Raw genomic sequence first — 21,693 nt, 5'->3', positions numbered from 1 at the left:
TAGTAACTCGATTCATGTCCTCTATGGTGTGTTCGGAGGTTTGCCATCCTCTAGTCCCAGACAGCCCGGAGGTTCCCAGCAGCTCCTGGAGCCCTCCCTGTGCCAGCTGCTCTTTCCTGCCTCTTCTGCCTGAGCCCCACGACCAGGTTGCTGTCCATAAGATTTCCTTTTTCCTTATTTAGAAGGTAGTAGGGGTGGGGGCTGGGTGAGGGTATTAAGGTTTAGCAACAAACTTTTAAGACTTAAAATTCTAACTTGTTTCTATATGAAAATTACTCTGAAAGGGAGCTGCCATCCCACCAGGATAACTTGGATGAGACATGGTAGGAGTCTGCCTGAACCTCTAGTGAGTGGTACCCATTGCCCAGAGCTCCAGGTTGAGCAAGAGATCTGCCTCAAACATATATAATGTGAAGAGAGATTAAGAAGACACATGATGTCAGTCTCAGGCCTCCACATGCATACATGTGCACCACACCTATGTATTCCTGAATACATGCACACACACAGTAAATAATAAGTGAATAAATAGAACAGGCTTAATAACTGCACTTTCTGCCTCACCTAGGTTATCTTTTCTGTGACCATGAAGCTATATAAAGAAGTCTATAACAAAAAACAAAACAGGCATCAGAGTTCACTCTTCATTTTATTTGCATGTCCCATTGAATCACCCCAAATACTGAAATCAAAAGAAAAACTTCAGTGTTAGCACTAATTCGTGGAAACAATCATTCTTTTAAACATCTAGCTTATTTGACCCTTGATTTTCAATTGTAAATTAAGGCATATATTTACATGCTTCTACACAAGCTTGGTCCTTGAGTCTCCACTGTAGAAGTCGTATACAGTTCTATGCTATGTACATCCTCATCAAGTTTCGATGGACTTGACTTCCCAGTGGTTTCCCCTTCAGTGAATCAGATACTTCATTTCGGAGTAGATGAGAGGAAATATTATAGAGCAGGCTTTGTACAATACAGCACCACTACTGAAAAGGGCTCGGGGCTTTGTGGCCCATGGCTCTGATTTAAAGCAGAAGTATGTGGCATAGACAGCAACGGCAAAGAAGTGTCGAATCAACACCAGAGGGTGAGGAGACAGTCTGTAATAGAAAAGAATACAGTGTTAAAATTATTCACGAAGGTCCTAATTCTGTGTCATCAATAAAAGCTTAAGGCATTCTACATTTGAGGACTTATCTGCATTTGACGGCAAGAATGAATTTTTAGAATGTATTATCAGAATCGACTTAGAATTAATAACCCCTTTGAGAAGCCAATGGCCACTCTCACTCTTAAGTCATACTGTTTCCTTTCACTAATCTTGAGATCCAAAATGAAGTACAAAATAGCCCGCTGCAGTCTGGGTCTGGCATCAGTACTGATGCTCTGATTACAGATCAGTAAGAGGTGCCTTGAAGAATTTCACTTCTCAAACTTCCCAAGGATACATCTGCACTAGCAAAAATACTGAATTTCAAGCCAGTGAGATGAATATCTGAACCCAGAGTTCTCCATTATTCTTGGCTCCTGTAGATTAAATGTGAAGACACCACAGGTGAAAACCACGCTTCACTTTTACTTGGAGAGGTAGGTTAGCCACCTTGTTCCATTTCTAATCAGTGTCTGCATCCTGGAGGACAGCACAGTGCTTAACTGTTGCTCTTTGTTCATTACTTAATGCCACTTTTTTGGGGGCGGGGGGGGGGGGGATGAGACAGGGTTTCTCTGTGTAGCTTTGCACCTTTCCTGGATTTGGAGAGCTGGCCTCGAACTCAGAGATCCGCCTGCCTCTGCCTCCCAAGTGCTAGAATTAAAGGCATGCACCACCAACCCCCGGCTACTTGATGCCACTTTTTAAACGTGTGTGTGTGTGTGTGTGTGTGTGTGTGTGTGTGTGCATGTGCACGCACGCGTGCGCGCATGTGGAGGTCAGAGGACAACTTTATAGAGTCCATTCTTCCTCATGGGTTCTAGGGATGGAACTAAGGATGCCAAGCTTTTCCAGCAGGCACTTTTACCCACTAAGACAGCACCCTGGCCTCTGAGGCTCCTTGTGCCCAAGCTACTAATGGGTAACAGATATAACTAAATGTCCATGGGGTAAAGTCTAACTAAATTGGTTCCCTTCTGCTGTCAGAACTTACACAGAAAGCAGCCCAACAGGACCCGTCACACATTCTCCACCAAGTTTAAAATAAAGAAAACAAGCTTTCCGTAGTTGATGCAAGGAATCTAAAATAAAATGTAGAAATTATTACTTTCTTTTCTTAGCATGTTAGTGATTAAGTCAGAAAAATAATGAAGATCTAAAAATGCCAAACATGACAATTTATTAGAAGTCCTAGAATTCAACATACAGGAGTTCTTTTACATTCTCACAGTATTATTATAAGTGGTAATATGAGTATGAATAATCTGCTTCTGTTAATTCTGCTAATACCTAAGTATTAGGTCTTTCTGGGATGCCTAACCCATAGTGCTGAGTTAGCATTTGTTACCAAGAAATGAATCTCTGCCTTACATCCACATAACTTTTTCATACATTTTGAAGCCTTCAAAACATAATAATTAATAATAAATAACCTTTTCTCCATCCACCCATCCCCAAGACAGGGTTTCTCTGTGTAGCCCTGGCTGTCTGGAACTCACTCTGTAGCCCAGGCTGGCCTGGAACTCACAAAGACCCACCTGCCTCTGTCTCCCGAGTTCTGGGATTAAAGGTGTGCACCGCCACCCCAGCTAGAGTCTTCTTCACGAGATTTTTTTAAGGATGAAATATGGTAAACTTTTGTTTGATACAGTTTTTTCCTCCCCTGATCAGTCATTAACTCTGTAATATTGCTGGCAGCTTTGCTATGTAAGAATCCAAGCGCTTAGGAAAACTCCAAACTTAAATTCTTTTCCTCTTATTTGCCCAAGCAGCCACTTTAACTTCTGCTCCAATTCAGCAGGTCTGCCTTGCAGACCACAATGGATGAGCCAGCCGTTGGTGCTGGGTGGTGCCGATGGGGCTCTCGCCTAGGCCCAGCACTTCTGTCCATCATCATCGCCTATGGGAAGCACTTCTGTCCATCACCATCGCCTATGGGAAGCACTTCTGTCCATCATCATCGCCTAGGCCAAGCACTTCTGTCCATCATCATCACCTATGGGAAGCACTTCTGTCCATCACCATCGCCTATGGGAAGCACTTCTGTCCATCATCATCGCCTAGGCCAAGCACTTCTGTCCATCATCATCGCCTATGGGAAGCACTTCTGTCCATCATCATCGCCTATGGGAAGCACTTCTGTCCATCACCATCGCCTATGGGAAGCACTTCTGTCCATCATCATCGCCTAGGCCCAGCACTTCTGTCCATCATCATCGCCTAGGCCAAGCACTTCTGTCCATCATCATCACCTATGGGAAGCACTTCTGTCCATCACCATCGCCTATGGGAAGCACTTCTGTCCATCATCATCGCCTAGGCCCAGCACTTCTGTCCATCATCATCGCCTATGGGAAGCACTTCTGTCCATCATCATCGCCTAGGCCAAGCACTTCTGTCCATCATCATCGCCTATGAGAAGCACTTCTGTCCATCATCATCACCTATGGGAAGCACTTCTGTCCATTACCATCGCCTATGGGAAGCACTTCTGTCCATCATCATCGCCTATAGGAAGCACTTCTGTCCATCATCATCATCATCATCGCCTATGGGAAGCACTTCTGTCCATCATCATCGCCTATAGGAAGCACTTCTGTCCATCATTATCATCATCATCGCCTATGGGAAGCACTTCTGTCCATCATCATCATCATCGCCTATGGGAAGCACTTCTGTCCATCATCATCATCATCATCGCCTATGGGAAGCACTTCTGCCCATCATCATCATCATCGCCTATGGGAAGCACTTCTGCCCCATCTCCTCTTCTAATAGGCACGAAGAAGCCCAAGCAAGGAGCTTGAAGCACCTCAAATTTAGATGTTTACTCTGTTTTGTCTGTTTCTTAAATAAATTTTATTTAGTATTTTGAGTGTGATACAGGGGTAGGCCGTACAAGTGCCAGAGTGTCATCTGTTTTGAGATACAATCTTAGGTAGCTCAGACTGATATCCCAGTCCTCCTGCCTCAGCCTCCTGAGGACTAAGAAGGGCAAGCATGCATCACCATGCCTACCTCAGAATTTCAAAGTTTCACTATTAGGATGTTCAACTTATAGACAGAGTGGCCAACCTTTCTATGCTACAGAAAACAAAACAAAACACATGGCTATTTCTAATGAATGCCACTTGTGAACTATAGCAGGAAAGAAGCCCCAACCTCAGTTTGAAGTGCCTATTCATATCATAAATAACACTTCAAAAGAAATTCAAACTAGTGTAAGAAGTAAAAAACCATACTGCTTTTCCATACCTGGCCAGAAAGGCCTCCTATCAGCATTTTGGCATGTAAGGATCTATCTGCTCTAGTCTGGACCACAGAAACTGAATGAATGTGTTACTGAGATACCGCTAGGGATGTTTTCTCAGGAAAGCCAACAGCCTCCAGATGAAGTGGTAGATACATGATGCTCAGACACTACAAAGAACTACCAAATTGGCAGTTGGCAAAGTTGAGTAAACTGTGGTTACAGGCTAACTACTTTAACTACTAACTTTTCTAGTTAAGTCCCTTACCTAAGGAAACTTAAAACTGTACAAATAAGTAATGTTCACTTAAACACATCTAAACTTACCATCTGTGGCAGAAAACAATTCATACAAAGCCTGAGCCAGCACATTCACAACAAAGGAATGGGTCCTTTTTCTTGACCAATAGAATGATTTTTTGGCCTAAAAATGAAAAATATCATAGTTAAAAGTGGGGAGGGGAAAAATGTTTGCAGTCTTCTCAAAATGTCCCAAGGCCAACCTGCAGGCAATATTGCCAAACACATTTTTAGAGCAATGGGTCATATGATACTGAAGCTAAGCTTACAGATCCGAGCAGAGTGGCCTGAACCAATTGGTGTACATGTACTAAAACATACCAATTAAAGTCTCAGTTTGTATTGGGAACTCATGAACGTTGGATCAATGGCTATGGAGCCTGCATGGGACTGGACTAGGTCTTCTGCATGTGAGATAATGGTGTAGCTTGATCTGCTTGGGGGGCCCCTGGCAGTAGGACCAGAATCCATCCCTGGTGCATGAGGGGGCTTTTTGGAGCCCACTACCTATGGTGGGACACCTCATGCAGCCTTGAGGCAGGGGGAAGGGCTTGGACTGGCCTCTACTAGATGTGCCTCCCCATTGGAGGTCTTGCCTTTTTGTTGTGGGGAGTGGGGGATAGGTTGGGAGGGGAAGGCTGGGGGGTAGGAGGAGGGAAGAGGGGGATCTTTGATTGATATATAAAATTAATGAAAAAATTTTCTTACTTAAAAAATAAGCCAGGCAGTGGTGGTACACACCTTTAATCCCAGCACTCGGGAGGCAGAGGCAGGCAGATATCTGTGAGTTGCAGGCCAGCCTGGGCTACAGAACAAGATCCAGGAAAGGTGCAAAGCTACACAGAGAAACCCTGTCTTGAAAAACAAAAACAAAAACAAAACAAACAAACTATATATATAAAGAAATTCAAGAAAAAAAGTCTCAGTTTGGATGTCAGGCTCATTAAACCTGAACAAGACTAAGAATCATTATGAAACACAAGCTTCCACGCGCAGATTCCCAAACAGAGTCCCATGCATCTCAGCCCTTAGACAGAAATGTATTTTGAGCCATTTGCGGGGAGGAAAACTCTAGATTCTTACCTGGAAAACAGCATCATCATCATAAAGGTCAGGAATGCCTTTTAACAGTTTTCTCCATAATTTTACATCCTTTAAAGCAACTGTCATCCCTCCACCAGTAAGAGGATGCCTCAGGTTATATGCATCTCCCAGAAGAAGAACACCTGAGGACAGAGAACTAGGAGCATGAAATCCTGCACAACTCTTTGAGACAAAAAGTTAGTGCTATCAAACTTATGATTGATGTGAGCTAAAATATCCCGAGAATGAATTACAATTAAATTTGCTGTCTGAACAACTTACAACCTGTATCTCAACAAAGCTATGGCCAGATTTAAAAAAAAAAAAAAATTAGTTAAGTTCTGTTGTCTATAAGGATAAAACTAAATATTAAACACATATCCTGCCAGGCATATGGTGTATAGTTCAAGGTCATCCTCAGCCACATAGTTTTAGTCTGGGTTTTATTAGACCTTTTCTTGGGGAGAATGGGTACTAAAGAGCTGGCTTAGCAGGTAAGAATGCGTGCTACTCTTGCAGAGGACCTGTTTGGTTCCTAGCACCCACATGGGACTCTGTAGCTCCAGTAAAAGGATCCTGATGCCCTCTTTAGCCTCTGAGGCTCTGCACACACATGGCAAGTACACATGTAAGTAAAAATAAAAATAAATCTTTAGCCAAGCATGGTCTTGCACAACGTCAATCCAGCACTCAGGAGGCAGAGACTGGTGGATCTCTGTGAGTTTGAGGTCAGACTGGTCTACATAGCAAGTTTTAGGCCAGGCAGGACTGCAGAGTAAGACCCTCCAAAGAGTAAATAATAAACCTTTAAAATATAAATTGAGGGGCTGGAGAGATGGTTCAGCGGTTAAGAGCACCGGCTGCTCTTCCAGAGGTCCTGAGTTCAATTCCCAGCAACCATGGTGGCTCACAACCATCAGTAATGAGATCTGGTGCCCTCTTCTGGCCTGCAAGCATATATGTAGGCAGAACACTGTATACATAATAAATATATATATAAAACACAACTATACCCCAGCTATCAATCACTATGACACCTGCCCCAAATGCCAGTTACAGGAATCTGCTTGTGTTCCTAGACATGCCACCATATCTCAGCAGGTTCCATTACCTCTTAATCCCTCCTCTCACTGTCCACCTTCCAGACCCAGTGCAGCTTTAGAGCCAAGCAATGTCTGCCCTAACCACCCTTCCACTTCAGAACCTCCCTCCTAGCCTTGGCTACCCCAAAACAGTGAATCTGTGTTCCCAGTGATTGAGTTTATGGAACAGTTATCAGTACCACTGTGAACTCATCTCCATGTTCTTCCTGGAAAAGTAGGCTTCTCCAAGTCAACAGGCAACTTTGAAGTCCCTTGTACTCTCAAGGACTGCATGGCGTCTTCCACAAAGCCAGAGTGGAACAGTAATTATAGCATAAAACCCTGATGTTGGAGCCAGGCGGTGGTGGCACATGCCTTTAATCCCAGCACTCGGGAGGCAGAGCCAGGAGGATCTCTGTGAGTTCGAGGCCAGCCTGGGCTACAGAGCAAGTTCCAGGAAAGGCGCAAAACTACACAGAGAAACCCTGTCTCAGGGTGGGGGGAGGGGGAGGCTGATGTTGGAAACACATTAAGGTACCAAATGTTCCTTCACCTGCTCTTTTTGGCTGTGTGAACTTACTACTCCAAGATCACCAAGTCTTGGCTTCATGTTACTGCCCGACCACAAATCTAATCATATGGCATCTGAAGTAATGGCAACATTATAAAATAATGCTAAGAGGTACCTCGTTTGTTCACTGGGGAGGGAGGAAGGAAGCTTGCCGGCATGGTCCTCAGACGAGAATTCTGAGAGGCTTCCAGAAATGGCTCCTTCAGGTGATCTGCAATCAATCCCATCCAACCAAGTAAGTGGTGTTGAGCATTTCAGTCAAATTAGCATGCATCTCCTTATCAGGCATAAAACAATACTTAACTGTGTGCGCATTGTGGATGTTACACAGTTCTTTGCAATAAACCACCAATTACCTACTTTATTAATAAAATTATCCATTAAGCACCTCGTTATTCAAGTGAAGGAATGACTAAGGAATCTTAAGAGAAAAGAAATGTAAATACAGCTGAATAGAACAGAGGTTAGAGGAAGGAATGAGTCACATTCACCTGAGACGAGGTTAACTGACAGCTGTCTGTCTTTAGCTTTTCCCATGTTCACAGCAGCTGTGCTTATTTCTGGGCAGCTTTTAGACACTGCTTTAGGGAACTAGGAAGAGGCTTTGTGAGCCTGGCTGCAGACTGCAGATTACTATGAAGGTAACATCCGATTTCTTACCAGGTATTTGGGGGTATATTTGTTCAGCCATGTATTCTCTTAAGTTCCTTGGCATTTCTCCACGAATGTCAACAAGTACTCGGGTTTCATCGGCTGAAATCTGGTAGATAAGAACTGGACTTGGATTGACCAGAACAAGCTCCGCAAAATTGGCTTTAAACTGTGGTGCATTCTAAAAATAAAGTAAGAGAAAATATTGTAATAATTCTCAAATTTCATGTGGCTTGTATTTTTCTACAGTTACAACTCCTCCATACCTTCATAAGGAAGCCAACAAAATGAGAGGAAACAGAAACTTTGTTAGAGATGAGGTTCTTCCTGAACTTGGAGAAAAGCCCGTCTGCAACAACAGTCAAGGGGGCCCGGAGCTCCTGTAACACAGAGGAAGAACACCTAGCCAATGGTTAGATGCATGCCAAAGGCCCATCCTTCTAAAACCAAAAGTGCACAGGAAAATACTTAAATACATTATGTTCTTACAAAAGGCACCCAAGCATCCTGTGGATTTAAGAGAATGAAGTCCTGAAGGCGATACTTCCTGGAGGTCATCTCCCTTTGCACCCAAACTATCAAAACTCTCCACCATAATGGACAAGAGGAAGAACTTCAAGGCAAACATGGGCCACGAAAAACTGAAACTTATTACAAACTTCAACAACCACCCAGATTCATTATCAAATTATCTACTTTCACGTGGTGCTGTTTAATGAGCGGCTAGACAGAAGACGTAGTTTTAAACACATGACAATGTGTATTGATATGTCTACATTGTTAACAAAGAAAACCTGGTAACCCTATCAGAGTTCAGTTTCTAGGAAGCGATGATCCTGTAGAACAGTCTAGAAGGGCCCTTTGCCTCTTTAACAGACCAACATTAACATCAACTAGAAACTACTTTACTGTTACTTGCTTTCAACATTTTCCTAATTCTGGCTATAACAACATGTGCAGTAACAATACTGTACATACAGCTCCATCCCTGGGACCCACATAAAGTGGAAGGAGAGAAACAACAGCACAAGTGGTCTTCTGACCTAAACACACACACACACACACACATACACACTCACACACACCACACACACTCACACACATACACACTCACACACACCACACACTCACACACACACCACACACACTCACACAAACTCACTCACAGACACACTCACTCACACACACATACACACAAATACAGAATTGTAAGGTAGGGAACATCTCTTAGCCAGAGATGCCGTTTACAGATCTCACCTTGGTGTCTCCGGTCTCCCTGTCCTTGTACTGCACTCCTATCACAGCGCCATCTTCCTCTAGTAACTGAAGCACGACACCTTCTATAAACTTGACACTAAAGGAGGAACAGAAATACGCTGCTGGAGTAGCACGCTTGAGCAACTTCCCTTAACTATGGTACAGTTTTTACTCTGCCTCTTGCACTCATAGGAATGGGACACATGTATGTGCATGCATGTACACAGCAAAAAGCCACCAGCATGTGTATAATTGTGGGTGGTTTTCCCTTTGTAATGTATAACAAACACATATTACAAGTGTAATTATTCTCAACGTATTTTTAAAGTTGTATCATATCTTTAATCATTCATTAAAAAAAGATTACGAAGAAACTTAATACTCTAACACAGTCAGACATAAAAGGGAAGAATTATTTTTAAAAAGAAATTATATTTGGAAAAAAAAGTAATTGTATTTGCTAAGTGGACACAGAACTGAAACTGAAAAGCTCATCGGAGATTTCTTTGTGCAGTGGACAGCGATTAATACAGAAACTCACAACTAGTCAAAAAGTGCAGAGGCTAAGAGTCCGTGGCACACTCAGCCACAAATGGGGCATCTCTATCATGCCCCTCCCTAGACTCAGAGGCCACCGCACAAAGCGGGCAGAGAATGTAAGAGCCAGAGGCTGGGGAGGACACTCACGAACCCACAGTAGCTGTGGCTGCCTGCACAATATCAAGCGGCTCTACATCGCAGCACGGAGAGAGGAGGGACTCAGGAGCGCCCCGCCCACAGAAGCAATGGACAGTTGATGGCTGCTAGGGAAGAGAACCGGCTTTCTTTAGGGCTGTGGTATCTGATAGGTTGACCATGCTCTGATGAGTAGCCTCATATCCAGGAGTTTATAAGCAGGACAAACTGTACTCAGTGAACCATTAAAAAATAAAATAAGGGCTGGAGAGGTGGCTCAGAGGTTAAGAGCACTGGCTGCTCTTCCAGAGGTCCCGAGTTCAATTCCCAGCAACCACATGGTGGCTCACAACCACCTGTAATGAGATCTGGTGCCCCCTTCTGTATACATAATAAGTAAATAAATAAATCTTTTTAAAAAATAAAATATAATAAAAAAAGAATATGATGGTGGGAGTTGATAAAGACATGGCAGGGTAGACCTGGGAGGAATCAGGATAAATAAGATCCAAATATACTATATGCATGTATCAAATTCTCAAAGAATTGATTACATATTTTTAAACATAAATGGCATATGACAAATTTAAAAAGTAATCGTATCTGTCAGAAAGATCATAACTTTCTATTTGAGGCATCTTCCCACTTTTACACAATGAACTCTCTACTTGTGTGGATGCCAAACATTCCAGCCCAAGGACAAGTCCACTGACTTCTTCACTCTGTCAACACACAGGCCTGTGTCAACCACATGAGTGCTCTCATATTTAGAACTTCCTTAACTAGCACTAAAAGATAACAGGCAGGAGCGGGGAGGACAGGGGAACCCATGGCTGATATGTAAAATTGAAACACAAATATCTGTATTAAAAAAAAATAAAATTTGAAGGAAAAAAAAAAAACGACAGGCAAATACAAGTTAATAATCAAGACAAGCAGCCCGTCCTGTCAGACTAGGTTCTCAGGGAAAGTAGACCAGGGATTTCTTTTGGCCATCCTCTGTTCTTTCTAGAAAAGGTATTATAACCATAAACGCAGTCTCAAATGGGCACACATGGGCAGATGCTCTAGCTACAACACTTAAGCCCAGCATCTAAATTCCAATTAAATAATAATCATCTAATTCTTAATTAAAGTAGAATTCTCTTAATATTCTTTACAGAGGCATTGAACATATTTTAATTATGGATTATTTTATTATACCTATGTCATCTAGACCATGCCAAAAATTTTCATGAACACTGATGAAATCTCACTTGTATAAAAGGACATATTTTATTTTATTACACATGAGCATGTGTAGAGATGCCTGAGGAAGGCAGGAGAGGGCATCAGACCCTCTGAATCTGGAGCTACGGGTGGTTGTGAGCCATCTGGGTGCCGGGACCCAAACTCCAGTCCTCTGCGAGAACAGAAAGTACTCTCTGGCTAAGCATCACACCAGGGCCCAGGTTGGATCCCTTCACACGATCTGTTTAAAGCTGCGGTCTTACTTGGGCTCTGCCATAGCTGCTTTCCGGAGACTCATGATGAATTTGCCATGGTGGAAAGCAACTCCACTCTGCACGTGGTTGTCCTCTGACACCGGGTATGGGATTTGAACTTCAGACCTGCTCTCATAGTCATGCACTATGTAGCCGTGTATAAGATGGGTATTAAAACCCTCTATTGTATCTGCAAAACAGTTCAGTTCAAACAATTTTGGTTATATGCTGAGTTACCAAGAAAGGCACCAAGACACAGACATAGATACTGAAAATAAAGCTGTGCCTTACAAAGCTGTAAGACCAGCTGGAGAACTGAACAATTGATACAACTAATACAAAAATCTTCAGTGTTTCCAGAGGACAAATCCACAGCTGCATTTCAAGTTAACAGCAGTCATTCGGGTCTGTGACTGCTCCACCTCAGAGACAATCAAGAGAAGCAACAGGAAGTGAAATAAGCCCCCACCCTCCCTGAGTGAATCTGCTCTCTTCACCAGCTACAGAACATGCGTCCCAATGAAGAAACACAGGAAGGGGGTGGGGAGGGAGGAGGGAGGGGAAAGGAAAATAAAATTTCATCAAAACTATTTTGAAAGGTCCCAATTTATACATAAATAAAGTTTCAGTATATGAAAAGTAGATTTCCCCAACCAAATAGAATGGATAGTTCCTAAATGTGGACGGTTCCTGCTGTATTTGAAAATTGATTCAAGATAAACTGAAGAATAGTTTTAGTAAATATAAACCAGAAAGCAAAACATTCTTGGCTTTTTTACATTTAAGACCAAAAAAAAAAAAAAAAACATTTTTAAAGAAACATTTGAAATTTTGAAAAATTTAAAAATTAGTGGCAATTAAGTGTTTTAGGAAAAATCTCAAATAAAAGAAAGCATCGGGGTTGGGGATTTAGCTCAGTGGTAGAGCACTTGCCTAGCAAGCACAGGCCCTGGGTTCGATCCTCAGCTCTAAAAAAAAAAAAAAAAAGAAAAAGAAAAAGAAAAAAAGAAAGCATCACTATTTGTGCATAAAATTTACTCACTAAAAATATTAATATGCAAAAAATAACAAAAAGTGTGGCAATGATTCATATAAAGCAATATAGAGTCAGCGAACAAACTGGAATAAGCCTGGAGTGTTGGCATGTGCCTGAAACTTCAGTATTGGGAGAGGGACAAAAGTCTGTCCCAGGATCAAAACAAATTCACATTTTAATATGTCATTCATTTTTATTTTGTTTTACCTACACATATGTGTGTGTCCACATGCATGCCTGGTGCCTATGGAGTCCAGAGGGCATCAATTCCCTGGAAGTGTAGTTACAGATGGTTGTTAAGACATCATGTGAGTGCTGGGAACCAAACCCAGGTCCTCTGCAAGAGCAGCACACAACTATCCTACGGATGGAAGTAAGCCATCCACTATAGTCACACATGAGAAATCCACACCTGGCATTCTGGTGAGCACCTTTCATTCCAGTAGAGGGGCAGGCAGATCTCTCTGAGGCCAGCCTGGTCTACACAGGAAATTCCAAGCTAGCCATGGCTACATACCCTGACCCCCTATCCACAAAAAGAAAAAAGAAATCCAAACACAGCTTTGTGTTCTGACTTCATGCAAAGCTCTGAACTCCAAGCTAAAGAAAGCGAACAACAAAACAATGAAAGTGAAAAGTTAAACTAGAATTCTAGAAACAAACGTCATCAAAATCCACAGGAGACACAGGAAGTTTCAAATACATAAAAAATTTAAGTATATGCATAACATAGCACTTTCATGGATAAGAAGAAGTCTATCCTGAAATATGTCAATTTTCCCAAAATTGAACTCTATATTCCATTTTTTAAAATCATAATCTTGGGGATGTTGTTTTTCCATAAAGCTTAAAAAATCTGACTCTAGGGGTTGGGGATTTAGCTCAGTGGTAGAGCACTCGCCTAGCAAGCGCAAGGCCCTGAGTTCAATCCTCAGCTCCAAAAAAAAAAAAAAAAGAAAAAGGAAAAAAACCTGACTCTAAATTACATTTTAAAAAAGGGTGGAGGGTCTAAACAAAACCCAAGATAATACTAAAATAAAGCTGAAGGTAGTGAATACTAGACATTGAGATATGGTATAGGCATACAGAACTTAAATTATAATGCATTAGTTACAAGATTTATGGGTATTAAAGCAATCTATATGGCAATCAGTCCAGGATGGATCACTTGATATTATGTTAGAAAGCCTTTATCTGCAATGTAACCATTCCAAGTAATTCTATCATACATAGCTCATCGCACCTGAAGGGAAGTAAACATAATGTTGAAAGGACTCTTATTGGTAACAGTAAAAATATACTGGATAAATACTTGGAAGACTGTCCTCAGTACAAACTTGGATGGGCTGAAGGGATGGCTCAATAGTTACGAGTATGCTTTGCTCTTCTTCCAAAGGACCCAAGCTCAATTCCCCACAACTGTATCAGATGACTCCCAACCACCTGTAACTCCAGCTCCAGGGGTGTGGCATACAACTCCTCCACAGGCACCTGTACTCACATGCATGCACAGACAGATAGACAGACAGACAGACAGACAGACACACAGACACACACACACACACACACACACACACACAAATAAATCTTTTAAAAAAAAAAGAATCCCCTGGGACTTGTAGCCACAACCATGCAGCTATTTCCTGAGGCTAGATCCATAAAATACCGTCTAGTCTTTAGTTTGAAACCATTTCTGATTGGCTGAAGTTAAAATATAAGGTTAACAAAATCCTGCTTCTGGATATTGACACATTTGTTTGAAGTGCAAGATGGTCCCTTAAGGAACCTAAAAGGATAGCCATGGAAGCTTCCTTCTTTGTAAAGCCATGTTTTTGTTTGGGTCGAGAGCATGGAGTCGTTTGCTTTCCTCTGGGTTGCTTCTTCTGGGCCCTGCTTTGCTCCCCATCACCTCACTGATCTCTGTACTTGCATGTCCCAGAGCTCAGTCCTGGACTTCTTGGCAACAGTTCACCTTACCTAAGTTCTACGGCCCTCCCCTTTCTCACACCTAACATCTGATTCATCAGGAGGTTCTACTCACTCTTCCTGCAAAGTAAATTCCCAGGATGGGTCCCTCACCTCTCCTAGTGTGACCGTGTCCTATGTCATCAGCCCTAACTGTGCAATAGCTTCCAGATAACCTTCTTTCTTGCCTAACCATGCCATGATCTCTTTTATATTACTTTTTTTATATTTTTATATTACTCAGAATATAGTTTCAGATGATATTCTTGATCACACTTTTAAAAGCTTCCCTTTGGAGAAAAAAACAGACAAACAGACCTTTATAGTGGACAACACAAGCCCAAAGGATCGAGCCCTTCACACGATCTGCCGCCTTCTCCAGTTGACTTTCCTCCACTCACAACATGAAGGTCAAGTCAAGCAGGCTTAACAACTCTTCCCAGAAGGCAAAAGCTAGGCCTGGAATTCACATTCTCCTGACATCTCCAGCGCTTACTCTCCTCATTCATTTTACCCAAAGGTAACTTCTCACGATCAAAAACTATCTTTCTGATTTTTCTCTAGTCCTTCTAATCTTCATATACTTTATCTACTTTAATATATATATATATTATCCTTTAGCACTTCTTCTCTAACATCCATTAAGATGTAGTCTCAGGAAGTAGAACAAAACCTATTCTCAATGTTTGAAAAGTATTTGTTGACGGGGTCATCCTCAGCCAGCCCGTGTGTTGATTCAAGTGTGGCTACAGGCAACTGAGCTCTCCATTTCAAGCTTTCTCTTAGCTGATAACAACAGGGATGATATTTCAGGGAGAAAGCTTATATGTTTATTTTTGGCTTGTTACTGACACATAACAATTGTTACGTGTTTATAGGTATAGTGTGATGGTTGAGTCCATGTACCTTGACAATAAAATCATGGAACTCAGTTTATTCCTCACCTTAAAAATCATATCTGCCACTCTCAGCCACAGCATCAGCTTCTCCCTCCATGAAAAAGTACTCTTGTAGCAAATAGGCCTCCACTGGCCTCCTATTCCTATCTAATCTTATTCTAGTTGTATTTTCTGCCATTAAGTTAGTTTCTCAAGAAATGATCCAGCTGCCTGGTCACTGGCTACTCTTCCAGAGGACCACAGTTCAGTGCTCACAACCATCAGTAACTCCAGCTCCAGAGGCTCCAACAAGCTCTTCTGGCCTCCCTGGGCACCAGGCACACATGTGATACACAGAATATTTAGAGGCAAAACACTCAAACATAAAATAACTATTTTTTCTTAAATTTCAAAATCTCATAAAAAAAATTACTTTTCTCTAGGTTGAGGATCTGGTTCAGGGTGCTTGCTCTGTATGCCCAATCTCCAGGTTCAATCTCCAACATCAAAGGAAGGGAAAAAACAGTTTTCTAGTTTTAAATGTTTAAGTCCTCCGATCATTTCAGCTTAGCTTTTCTGGTCAATCCCACAGACTGCCAAGTCCAATGGTGATGGTTCTTCGCTCACCTCACCCAGCATTTGACCAGCAAACATGGCACAGCTGTCCTTTCCCTCCCTGGTATATATATATACCCATGCCTTTCAAACCTGTCGCTTAAGGCAAAAACCTAGGGGTGTGTGTGTGTGTGTGTGTGTGTGTGTGTGTGTGTGTGTAATCCATATCTCTTAATTTTATCATGTGTCCACTATAATTTGTTACCAGTCAACATGTCAGTTAAAACCAACACCATCTTTAATTTGGGTTCAGAATGAGTTCCCCCAGACTCCTAACTTGACCCTTGCTACCCCACCATCACAATCTTATATCTGGCTTTTTGGGTTTTTTTTTTTTTTTTTTTGGTTTTTCAAGACAAGGTGTCTCTGTATAGCTTTGCACCTTTACTGGATCTCACTCTATAGACCAGGCTGGCCTTGAACTCACAGAGATCTGCCTGCCTCTTCCTCCCGAGTGCTGGAATTAAAGACATGTGACACCACGCCCGGCCTTATAGTCTATTCTTTTGGGTTCTGTTTGTTTGTTCTTCTGTTTTGTTTTTTGAGACAAGGTCTCTCTACATATCACTGGCTGTCCTAGAACTCTCTACGTAGGTCAGACTGGCCTTGAACTCAGAGACACACCTGCCTGTGCCCCCCAAGTGTTGGGATTAAACGTGTGTGGTACCATTCCTAGATTAGTCTATTCTTCATACTATATCCATGGTTTTTTCCAAACACCACTGTAGATTGGCAACGTGTGACCCAAAGAACTATAAGATGAATTCTGAATTGTGATCTTTCAACTGGTAAAGACATAACAAGAATTTTAAAATGCAAAATAGAAGAAATTTCAGAAGTAGAGATGTAGCTCATTGGTGGAATATGTATTTAGCATATGCAGGGCCTGACTTTGAGCCCTAGGACCACCAAAAAAAAAAAAGGGGGAACCATTTCAGTCAGACTGAAATACATATGGCTACACTGAGCCACGATATAACTGAGCTACACTGTGCTGTGTCAAGTGAGTAGCTGCTGAAGAGCTGAAGCCACTGTTTTAGATGTGAAATGACGTCATGTGGTATTCCTGCTCCACTGCTCATGAAGCCCTCCATGATCTAGCTTCTGCCCCTCTTCAACCTTCAGACCAAGTCATCTTCTCTCTCCATCACCCACTGCTTTCTACATTTGCCTCCTTTCCAGTTCCCTCAAAACAGTAGACAAGAACAGTGCCTACAGTGCTCCAAGGACTGTTTTGAATGGTCTATATGTCCAAATTCACTTAATCCTCGTAATATGTGAAGCAGAGAGTCTTTCCTACAAATGCCTTTATATAAACGAAGAAACAAATCACACACAGAAGGCTGAGTTACTTGGTTTAAAGTTAGTTACCAGGCAAGGCCATACAGCATTGAAAAGCCAGAGCTGAGACTCAAACCCAGGCAGTCTAGCTCTAGAACCAAGGCTTTTGACGAATCCGTCACCTTTCCACTCCCACCAGCTGAGAGTCTTTTGTGCTCTACTTTATCTATCTGATCATCAGTACAAGTTGGACTCACTTTAACACCTCATTCAAAGACAGCAAGCAGTAAACAAACATTTCTCAGATGAATGTTAAGTTTCTTTTTTTTTGTTGTTTTGTTTTTTGGTTTTTGTTTTGTTTTTTTGGTTTTTGGGGTTTTTTTTTTTTTTTTGGTTTTTTTGAGACAAGGTTTCTCTGTGTAGCTTTGCACCTTTCCTGGAATTTGCTTTGTAGACCAGGCTGGCCTCCAACTCACAGAGATCCGCCTAGCTCTGCCTCCCAAGTGCTGGGATTAAAAGCGTGCGCCACCACCGCCTGGCTACATTTTTTGAAGACACTTCATTATCTCATTATGTTTAGGTAGCCTCTTCTCATACTACAAATGTTTCCTTTCTCCTTTGCTCTTGTTTCACATCAAGTTTTTAGCAAATGTACATTTTATAAGGAAAGGAGGAAAGCACAGTAGTCTAAGGTGAAGGGCACTTATTTACACCATCTACCTGCTGAGAATCGGAGAAACGTACCTCCGAGGCCCAGCTCTTTAAGAACACAGTAGCCCCCTGGCTGCAGGAGTTCGCCCACGATTCTGTCAGGCTCCTTTAAATCTCTCTCGATTACCGTCACCTTTCTTCCATCTCTGGAAAGAACCGTCGCCAAAGCAGATCCAAGTACACCAGACCCCACGATGATAACTTCCGGATCATTCAGAGAAGATGTCGATACTGAGGTAGCTGCTCCTGTTAATGTTGTTTCTGAAACATTGATTTCTTTTCTGCACTATTAAAAAAAAAAAAAAAGATATTATGCTTTCAAATCTGTTGACTTAAATCATAGCCCTACCACCTAAACTATTGGATGTCTACATCTTGAGCAAAAGCTAGACCACAACACTATTATCCAAATCAATTAGGTATGTTTTTAAATCCAGACCATATATAAAAAATTAGTACCAAAATACTGGCTAAATAGAAATGTATACATTCCAATAAAATTAAACATATATTCCTTTTTCTGGACACAGTAATTAAAAAGTATTGTTATATGGGCATATTTAGAAATCCACATCAGGCCAGATACTATATATGTCTATAATGAGATTCAAAGCCACAACCCAGGACAAATCCTATCACTTAACTACTCAACTCTGCAAGCACATATTGAGCATCTACAGGTGCGGATCTCTCACAACTTCTGACTTGCCATGTTACACATACATCCATGAGTACTCCGACATCCTCCAGCAGCTCCCTGTTTCCAGGTAAGAAGAAAGCCTGAAGCGGTCACAAAACAAACCAGCTTGACATCTGACAACCCAGTTTTCCTACCCCACAAATTCTCTACACAGTACAATGACAGCCATAGTACTCCAGCTACCTGGACTAGAACTCAACCCCAAGGGGAGTTCTCTGCAATACAAATACCAGAGTTTAAGCTGGCGGTGGTGGCACACGCCTTTAATCCCAGCACTTGGGAGGCAGAGGCAGGCGGATCTCTGTGAGTTTGAGGCCAGCCTTGGTCTACCGAGCGAGATCCAGGAAAGACACAAAGCTACAGAGAAACCCTGTCTCGGGGAAAAAAAAAAAAAAAAAATCCCAAGTGCTGGGATTAATGGCCTGCACCACCACCGCCCGGCCAAAAAAAAAAATTTTTTAATTTTTAAAAAAAAAAAAAAAATCAAGCATTGTTACTCTCACTCTTAAAGTCTTTCCAGTGTTCTTGGGAGGAAGTTCAAATGTCCACTTGATCTGGCTTCTGCTGTTCCCCCTCTTATCTGGCCCCATCGGCCTCCATCTTTCCCTGGCAGTAATACATTAAGAGTATTTAAAGACCCAGTCTTGGACGGAGGACCATGGTTCAGTTACTATTGACTTAGGACATGACTGCACTGGTTTCATTCATTACTTCACGGGTAGGGGGAAGGATCTTTGCCCAGGCCTTCAAAGTGTTGAGCATTTTTATTGCCTTTCAAAGTGTTCTGCCTTTTCCCCAGTCAGCTGTCACTTTTCTAAGTGGCCTTACCTGCCCACACAATAATTTCTCAGGTACAAACATCATCCTTTTCCAAGCGTTTAAAGAAAAGCCGCACCGATTCTGTCCTCCAAATGAAATGCTAACATTTCCTATCAAATCAATATCCAACCAACCCCTTATCCAAGGATCAGCCAACACTAAATGAAACAAACCCTCTTGATCTTTCCTAAAAATCAAGGATCATGACACAATCCGGAACGTTAAAAAAAAAAAAAAAAAAAAAAAAAAAAGTCAACTAAATGCGAATATTGATTGCTTGCCTCTTAATGAATCCGTAAACTTCAGTGACCCCCATCTTAAGTTTAAAATAAGACACCCCCTCATCTGCCCACTGTGGACTCAGCCTACCTTATTGGACTCCAGCTCCTCTTTCTTTTCTGACTCAGGGGGTGACTTGGCCCAGAAGAAGCCAATAAGAGGCAAAGCCGAGAGAATATCCGAGAAGGCAGCGAACTGGGAGCCGCTCTGCTGGCGACCCAGGAGGCCGGCGTTACGGTAGCGACAGCGGTAGGAGAGCACCAGGCCCAGGGACAGGAACACCACCACGCACAGCAGGAGCTCCTTGTTGGCCAGGGTGACATCCCCGCATTTCTTATAAAAATAGGTGAACGTGGCAATGCCAAGGAAAGTCCACATGGTTCAAAAGGCTTCTTTGGTGGCCAAGGCTGAGGATGTTTGTTTTTTTTTTGTGGGTTTGGGGTTTTTTTTGGGGGGTGTCTTTTTTTTTCCTCGGGAGGGTTTTGGTGATTAAGACGTTCTCCCCAAAATGTAGATCTCAAAAGGGGGCCCGGGACACTGGCCCAACTCCTTCCTGTCAATAGTTTCGGGATCACGGGTCAGATGAGATCAATTCGTGAAACCATTGAGGGTAAGAATGTATCTCAAGTTGTCCGAGACTTAGAAGGCAGCATTGGAAGCCAGCCTACGGCTCCTGATTAGATCATTCAGCCAGATGACAGACGGGTCCCTCTCTTTCGATCTCGCTATGGGCACGAGTATGGCTGTGCGTACACTTCGATGTCCGCTCCTCGGGCTGTAAGTGGTCTTTTGTCAGCGGCCGCAGGGGCTCGGTGCAGGCAGGAGTGGGCGAAGGAGGATCAGGGTGCTGGGAAAGCTGCCCCTAAGCGACACTGCCCGGCAGCCTTCTCCAACCAACAGAAGACGGGCCCCGGGGTCCCGAAGCCGGGCTGGAGCGGGGCGGCGCAGCTCTCCCCGGAGACCTCTCCTCGGCAAGCCCCGAAGTCACGGCCCGGAACCTGCCCGACCGCCACTTGCCTTCCTCGAGGGTGTATGGCTGTCTCCGGAGAGCGTCCGTCAGAGCTCGGCGACGCCGCCGCCGGACCGCCAGCTCCCCAGCATCCCTCGCGGACAGTAACCAGAGTAACCACCGCGCGCCCCGCTCGCTCGCAGCTCGGTCCCACGCGCTTCAAGCCACCCGGCGGGCTCGGCCCAGCCGAGGGACCAGGGGGCGGGGCTCCGGGCCCGGCACCGCCCCGCGAGCGGACCCCGCCTCCCACGCCGCTCCGGGCCAATGAGAGCGCGCACCGCGCGGTAAGCCGAGATGGCGCTATGGAGCGTTTGGCCAATGGCAGGCGGCTCATTCCGCGCGGCGCCCGTCGCGGAGGCTCTAGGGCGATGTTGCGTGGTGCGGGGCGGGTGCGTGGGGTGGGCGCCGTCCCGGTGGGCGGATGGGGCGGTGCCTGCTCGGCGGGGCTCCGGCGGGGTCCTCGGGTCCCACCTGCGGAGGGCGGGACTAGTTCTGGAGCCGTGCCTGGTTCCCGTGCCCAGCCCAGGCCGCCGTAAGCGGACTTGAAGGGACGGCCCGGCGGACTGTGTGAGCAGGGGCTAAGAATGCGTGAAGGACGTGACCCACCAGCGATCCTGGCGTCCTTCGTGCACGGAGGCCAAAGGGAGAGGCGAGTCGAGGGAAGTGGAGCACGCCTTTAGGAGGCAGAAGGATCTCTGAGTTTGAGACCCATTTGGTCTGCATAGTTGTGTTCCAGACCAGCCAAAGCTACAGAGTGAGACCCTGCACACATACAAAAAAAAAAAAAAAAAGTTCTGGCAGCGACACCGAAACTGTTTAATAAGATCCTTTTATGTTTTAAGCACTGTGCCAGAAGCTTTGCAAATATTTGTTCAAACCTTGCAGCAATCTT

At 43.5% G+C, this 21,693-nt stretch overlaps 1 protein-coding gene across 1 annotated transcript; it reads right to left on the bottom strand.

The window, feature by feature from the left end:
* Nucleotides 1-630: 630 nt before the first annotated feature.
* Nucleotides 631-21,001, bottom strand: Sqle (squalene epoxidase). Its single transcript, XM_036208783.1, has 11 exons — nt 19,883-21,001; nt 18,028-18,280; nt 11,518-11,698; nt 9,350-9,446; nt 8,359-8,472; nt 8,102-8,273; nt 7,557-7,652; nt 5,789-5,931; nt 4,733-4,829; nt 2,150-2,237; nt 631-1,105 (listed from the first exon to the last, which is right to left on the bottom strand). Exons 1-11 carry the CDS (start codon nt 20,168-20,170, stop codon nt 913-915), a joined length of 1,722 nt encoding a protein of 573 aa, XP_036064676.1. The 5' UTR covers nt 20,171-21,001; the 3' UTR covers nt 631-912.
* Between the last annotated feature and the right edge of the window lie 692 nt (nt 21,002-21,693).

The sequence above is a fragment of the Onychomys torridus genome, chromosome 16 (assembly GCF_903995425.1).
Source record: "Onychomys torridus chromosome 16, mOncTor1.1, whole genome shotgun sequence".
Taxonomy (NCBI): Eukaryota; Metazoa; Chordata; class Mammalia; order Rodentia; family Cricetidae; genus Onychomys; species Onychomys torridus.
The sequence above is the reverse complement of the archived record's forward strand: the minus strand, read 5'-3'. Positions and strand labels throughout refer to the sequence as shown.